General features: G+C 33.3%; 2 protein-coding genes across 10 annotated transcripts; both read right to left on the bottom strand.

Annotated features, from left to right (window-relative positions):
- Positions 1 to 51: 51 nt before the first annotated feature.
- On the bottom strand, positions 52 to 683 carry LOC129579782 (uncharacterized; the record flags this gene model as incomplete). Its single annotated transcript, XM_055469954.1, has 3 exons — positions 635 to 683; positions 333 to 484; positions 52 to 191 (listed from the first exon to the last, which is right to left on the bottom strand). Coding segments are annotated over exons 1-3 (341 nt in total), but the record flags the coding sequence as incomplete, so codon positions are not given.
- On the bottom strand, positions 548 to 5,641 carry LOC129579780 (serine/threonine-protein phosphatase 2A activator-like). 9 transcript variants are annotated; one of them, XR_008689296.1, is made up of 7 exons: positions 5,375 to 5,641; positions 4,598 to 5,310; positions 4,414 to 4,521; positions 4,056 to 4,265; positions 3,780 to 3,926; positions 953 to 1,040; positions 550 to 840 (listed from the first exon to the last, which is right to left on the bottom strand). XR_008689296.1 is itself a non-coding variant. In XM_055469950.1 (6 exons), exons 1-5 carry the CDS (start codon positions 5,403 to 5,405, stop codon positions 984 to 986), a joined length of 1,119 nt encoding a protein of 372 aa, XP_055325925.1. In that variant the 5' UTR covers positions 5,406 to 5,641; the 3' UTR covers positions 550 to 840; positions 966 to 983. The 9 variants fall into 9 exon arrangements, 4 of the variants coding, with proteins under 4 accessions (XP_055325925.1, XP_055325927.1, XP_055325926.1 ...); XR_008689293.1 differs by having other exon boundaries at positions 548 to 840; positions 930 to 1,040; positions 3,780 to 4,265; XR_008689294.1 differs by having other exon boundaries at positions 549 to 840; positions 966 to 1,040; positions 3,780 to 4,265.
- Between the last annotated feature and the right edge of the window lie 167 nt (positions 5,642 to 5,808).

The following is a 5,808-nucleotide window of genomic DNA, read 5'->3' on the forward strand; positions in this document are numbered from 1 at the left end:
CTTTTACACTATAATCTCATTCTAATTACCTCTAGCAAGTTGATACATTACTGGCGACGATCGATTTGGCTTAACCGCTTGCGCTCGGCATCGGCAAACTTGCGGCGTTCGGATTGTGTCATCAAGCCTGGTGTGCGCAGAACCTTCGCATTCATTACGTATTTTTGTGGATCGTACGTTGGCGTATTGTACTGTAAAATGAAATGAAAACTTTAATGCAAATTCAAGCCATTTTTCAAACGGCAACAACCACAGAATGATTGCTTTTATTTCAATATGATGTTCATGCCATTTCCAAGGATTGAACAAAAACAAAGATCGCATTCACTTACATGATCCCAATCTTCATCGTCATCGTTTTTCGGTGGCGGTGGTTTTGGTCGTGTTGTCGGTTCAACAGGTGGTACCTTTGGTCCATTACCGTTGCTCACGCTGTACACATATCGATCGAAATTCTCACGCGATGGACACTCTTCCACGTGTGCTTATTGCATTAAATAGAGTTAATAATCAGCAGAAAAAAAGAACACATGTAACAAACAAAAACAAATGAATTTTTTTCTGCGGATATACTATTTTATTGATAAACTCTATATTATTCACAGGATTCCCAACACCTTTGAATACATTCTACAATCCACAAATCTATGCATAGATAATAAAGTAATTGCAAAGCTTTGCATAGTATATGTGATAAAATACGAAAAAAGTAAAGAAAAAAATATTGAAAAAAATTCGTCCATTTTTCTGCATGTGGTTGCAAAAGATCCAATGCATTGGCAATGGTGCCATCGACATTTTCCAGAAGCTGAGCGGTTATTGATTTATTTACGCTAGTATCTGAAGAAAACACATACATATCAATATTTGACGTAATTTTCTTTTGAGGAGCAGACGAAGGTTAAATTAATCGAATTAAATATATGTACCAAAATTTATATAAATATTTAACCTTTGATAAAAACCTTTGTATGGTTTGGTTTCTAATGTTTGCTTCCAGAAATAAGTTTCGAAACCTTGTTTGAAATTGTTGTCCATCTCTGGAAAATAAGAAAATGATAAAAAAAATATAAGAATTCGTTCAATTCGGATACATTGTTCATGACACATTCATTTCTGTGGGTACTATGCAATGATTTCCACTTCGATTGACTAATAGATGATGACATTAGTTTGCGCATTCAGTTTAAGGACGTTTCCAATCAGTGACAAGCACTTGGCACACGCATAAACACATGCATAATCATCACATCATGTCCGATATATAGGAGTCAGTTTGAGAAATGACATGAAATCGCGAGAAATGTTAATAATTTATCTTTTTTATTTGAAACTAGTGCCTTTCTTATGCAGCATTCTGCGTAAAAATTGAATTTATGTGGCTTGGCCGAATACTTTTGGACAAAATGTTCCAAATTCTCGAAATTGGAGTGAATCCATAAGAAAACATTCTAAACTAAATAAATAAACAAAAATAAGAACGATTTTCATCGTTTATGATGTGAAAAAATCAAAGTGAATTTCTTTTCCGATAGCTCTATGGGAAGCCGATTTATGATTTATTGCATCCACTTTTTAGGTAAAAATGTAAACCAAAATTTATTCAAATTATAATTAAAATATATTCTGCATGGAAATAAATAAACAATTTCAAAATATAAGCTCTCTTCGAAGTCTATTTCCACCGCAAAATCATTTAAAATCATATAAAATTACAAAAAAACCGACTGTCTATAAATTTAGAAAATTCATCATCAAATAATATTTTTCGGTAAATTTACATTGCAAACGACTAGAGCCAAGCTTTTATTTGGGTGAAGGTGGTGGAGTTGGTCGATTGAAAGTATTCGCAGCCCAGTGGCAAATTCGAAAAATTACCCAAATTAACCAATTATAAATCGACTTTTTTAGCACTACATGAAATGTAGAGCTACTAATCTGCTTTTTTGTCTAAATACTTTTTGAGTGATGAAACAAATTATGGTGAATTTGAATTTTATGCTCATATTTTTTATTTAATTTAAAACAGATGCACTTACGACAAATAAGTGCACAACATCTTAAATCGCTAATCAATGCGCCAAAAAATAGTTTTTAATCCTTTGTCTCTTGACAAAAAAACGTGTGGCCGTCTCCGGTTTCTTCATCGATCAACATCGACTACTGAAGAAATCATAACCGACTTTAAATTTAATTACTGTGTATGTGGGAGCGAAGTGGAGAGATATAAAAATATATGATTTGTTGACAGCGTTTGCAAATTGTGAGCGCTGAATGAAAAAGAAAATCAAATTGCTGTTGACAAAAATCCATTTGGAAATGATTTTAACGAACTATGATTTCCACTCAAATAATGATGAAATAAATTATGTACACACCATCAAATTGCCAATAATCGCATATTGATTACTTGCTTTTTCTTGTTTATTGTATCAAATAAAAAACTTTACTAAAGTCAATGCTCGTGCCGAAAGCGAACACAAAACAGCTAATATCAATTTTAAAAATCATTCCGAAGCGATTTTAATTCGCCTATTTTGCATTCATCTAACTAGGTTATACATCGCTCCGAAATGATTTTTTTTTAAATTGATATCAGCTGTTTTGTGTTCGCTTTCGGCACGAGCATTGACTTTAGTAAAGTTTTTTATTTGATTTCCACTGCCACCGCCGACGTCGCTACATCACAAAGTGGTAAGTTGCACGACTCACTTTGTTGGGGCTCACGGAAACTATTTTCTTTGAAGTATTTATTTTTCAGCGGTGTGAGGTTTCACAGGGTGAAATGTAATACATCTATTCTTAAAGAACTTTTGCCCCACAATCAAGCATTAACATTTGTCGGGTGAGGAGTAGTATTCTATCCGTTTTAGTAGGAAAAAAACCGCTTTAAAGGATTTAGTACACATTTAGAACATTTTAGTATTTTTTAGAACATAGCTGCTTTTGTATTACGTAGATCTTCAACTTTGCCTCAGACACTAGTTGTTTATCTCCTCTCTATAAACGGCGGCATGGAGAATTTTTTTTTCCGAAATCTATTTCCAAGGGGGGAAAAATATTTGGAAAAATATTTCAGAATTTTTTTTTCTCAATAATTGACAAAATTCCATTATGTTTAAAAAGACAACAAATTTTCCAACATTTCTGATACCTACATCGTACTTTTTGGTAAATTCTTAGTCAAGCTATTGAATTTTTTCGGTTTTTCTAAGAATTTTGTACTCCATTTTAAACGATGAATACACAATTCAAAATCTTTGGCGTAGAAGAATTTTTTCCTTGTATTCATGGATATTTTCACATGAAACGATTAAATTGACCGATAAACGATTTTTTTTGTAAACCGAGTTTCATAGCCGGAGTTAGCACTAAAGTATTGGGTATATTTCCGAATGGTAATTTTCCAAGAAAAGGTATGATTTGGTTTTAGTAAATGAAAAGATAAGAAAATTTCTGACATATTGAATACCTAGATTCCTAGTTTTGGTTCAAAAATAGTCATTTTATCGAATTTAATCGATTTTTTTGAAATTTTGAGTGATTTTTTTTTTCTAAGTTCTCATCAAAAACTTCATTTCGGGAGGTTTTTGGGGTCGCTTTCAAGGATTTTCATAGTTTATAATTTCACGCGAACCAAGTGTTTCATTATTTTCCGACAATTTTGATTCAACAGAACCTGTCAAACGGTAACGCTCTCTTATTTCGGCACGTTAAATAAGGCTTAAAATGTCATATAAATTGTATAAAAAGCCACGAAAAGGTCAATATATATATACATTTAATACACCAGTAAGCGAAGATCAAATTATGACAGCTGTCACCGAAATAGTCAATCAACAACGGCGACACGACGTATATGTGTTAGGTGGAGTCCACGGTGATAAGTCTGGTCAAAATTGGAGATGGTACAATGATACAGATTCCTTGCGTTATAATGAAGATTTGGTCAATGAGAGTATTGATAAGTTGTTCGAAGAAGATTTGGCAAAGTTGAAACACCATGCAAACCAAAGAATAAGCGCTGTATGGTTTGAAAACCATCCAGAACATACCAGGCTGAAGAGCCATACCAATTGAGATGAAATCATTTCCCAAATCGTTGTCGGTTTGTTGAGTTGCTGATGCATCCCTTTGATTTCGTTTTTCATTTCGTTTTTCATTTCGATTTTCATTTTTTTGATTTGATCGATCACTGAAATTTCCTTCAATTCTAAAATTGATCCGAACAGCACATGTTGAATCACAGGGAATTCTGCAAGCAACTGCGATAGAGAAAGGATTCGTTTTCATTTTATTTTTTCTAGGTTAACAAATTGGAATTCAATTGACTCAATTTGCTTGAAATAAAAATCGTAAACTATGTCTAAAAATGTTTTATGCAAAATAACTGTGTAATATTCCATCATTTACCTCTTTTTCATAATTCTCGATGAGAATGGAATTTATTTTTACCCACGAATAAACGCTGCTTGTGCTCCACAACGGATTTGAATATTCGGCAAAACTATCAGTATTCACCTGTTTATGAAATAAAAATTAAAATTCCATGAATCGAATTCAACGAAATTTTTAAGCACATTTTGCGTGGCTCAACCTGTCGAAAGTGATCAATACATCCAATGACGTAGTATTCATTTTTGAATCGCCTGATGACATTGGTTTCAAGCGAACGATTTGGTTCGAACGGTTCCTTTGCACAAAGCTGAGCGCTTCCCCAAATAAATGGTAAGTATTGATCGTCATACATGCTTGAAACACCATGACTACCAGCGGTTTCCATGCTATATGTTAACTGCAATCGACGTACAACTTGTAAATATGCATTGAATATTTTCAATCCAACACATAAATTATCACTTTCGTCCAATACATGGATTTTATAAAGTGCACACAAAAACATGATGAATGCCAATTCATGACTGGGTCCATAGTCAATTCGTGTCGCATTACCAAATGATTCAATAAAATATTTGCTGACTTCAATGAGTGCATGATGAGGTATCACTGGTAATTCTTTTTTTAGTAATTCCGTTGAGTCACTTCTCATCTTTTCAAACCAATCACGATAGGCTTGGTTGCCGAGTGTTTGTGGTGTTTCATCTATCATTTTATTCAAAGCATCGAAGATATGTAGTAAATTATCTGCAATTGGTGACGGTATCAATTTTGTGCTCAATTTCTTTCCTTGAACTGCCTCATTTATCATGCTGATGAAACTAATGATATCATAATAAGCGTTTGATTTCTTCCAAAGAGCCATATCCCGCATCGATTCGACAGATGGCACCGGTTTGACGTATTTACGCTCTGTTCATCAAACAGAAAATGTTCTTAATTTTCTCTTCTTCTCTCAATAAATTCTTATATTTACCATATGATGTTGATGCTTCACCCTCAGACATTTTTGCCTGTATTTTTATTGCTTGAAAAAAAAACTATACTGGAGTCGACGCAAAAGAGTTTTGACTCTATATTTAACGATAAATTTCTTCTGTATAAAATAATATATTGCGATGCATACACAAATGTCACTGTCAACTTCTAAACCCACAGTGAGCGGTGCGAGAACTGTGTTATTCATATTTGAACGTCACTGTGATCCCTATTGGAAAAAAAAAGGTTCACTGAATGAAATTGATGGAAACCAATTCAAAGTGTTTGTTAATTTTCTGGTCGACCTTTTATTTAAATAGACCAATTACAAATAAATACATGGAGTTGTTCCGTTTCATGGCATTTGCATGTTTGGTACATGACATTTTTGTTCTTTTAATTTTGCATTAGACTGGCAATGAAACTGTTGCT

Source organism: Sitodiplosis mosellana, unplaced genomic scaffold, assembly GCF_009176505.1.
Source record: "Sitodiplosis mosellana isolate CC-2019 unplaced genomic scaffold, AAFC_SMos_1.0 Smas_scaffold_6548, whole genome shotgun sequence".
NCBI classification, from domain to species: domain Eukaryota; kingdom Metazoa; phylum Arthropoda; class Insecta; order Diptera; family Cecidomyiidae; genus Sitodiplosis; species Sitodiplosis mosellana.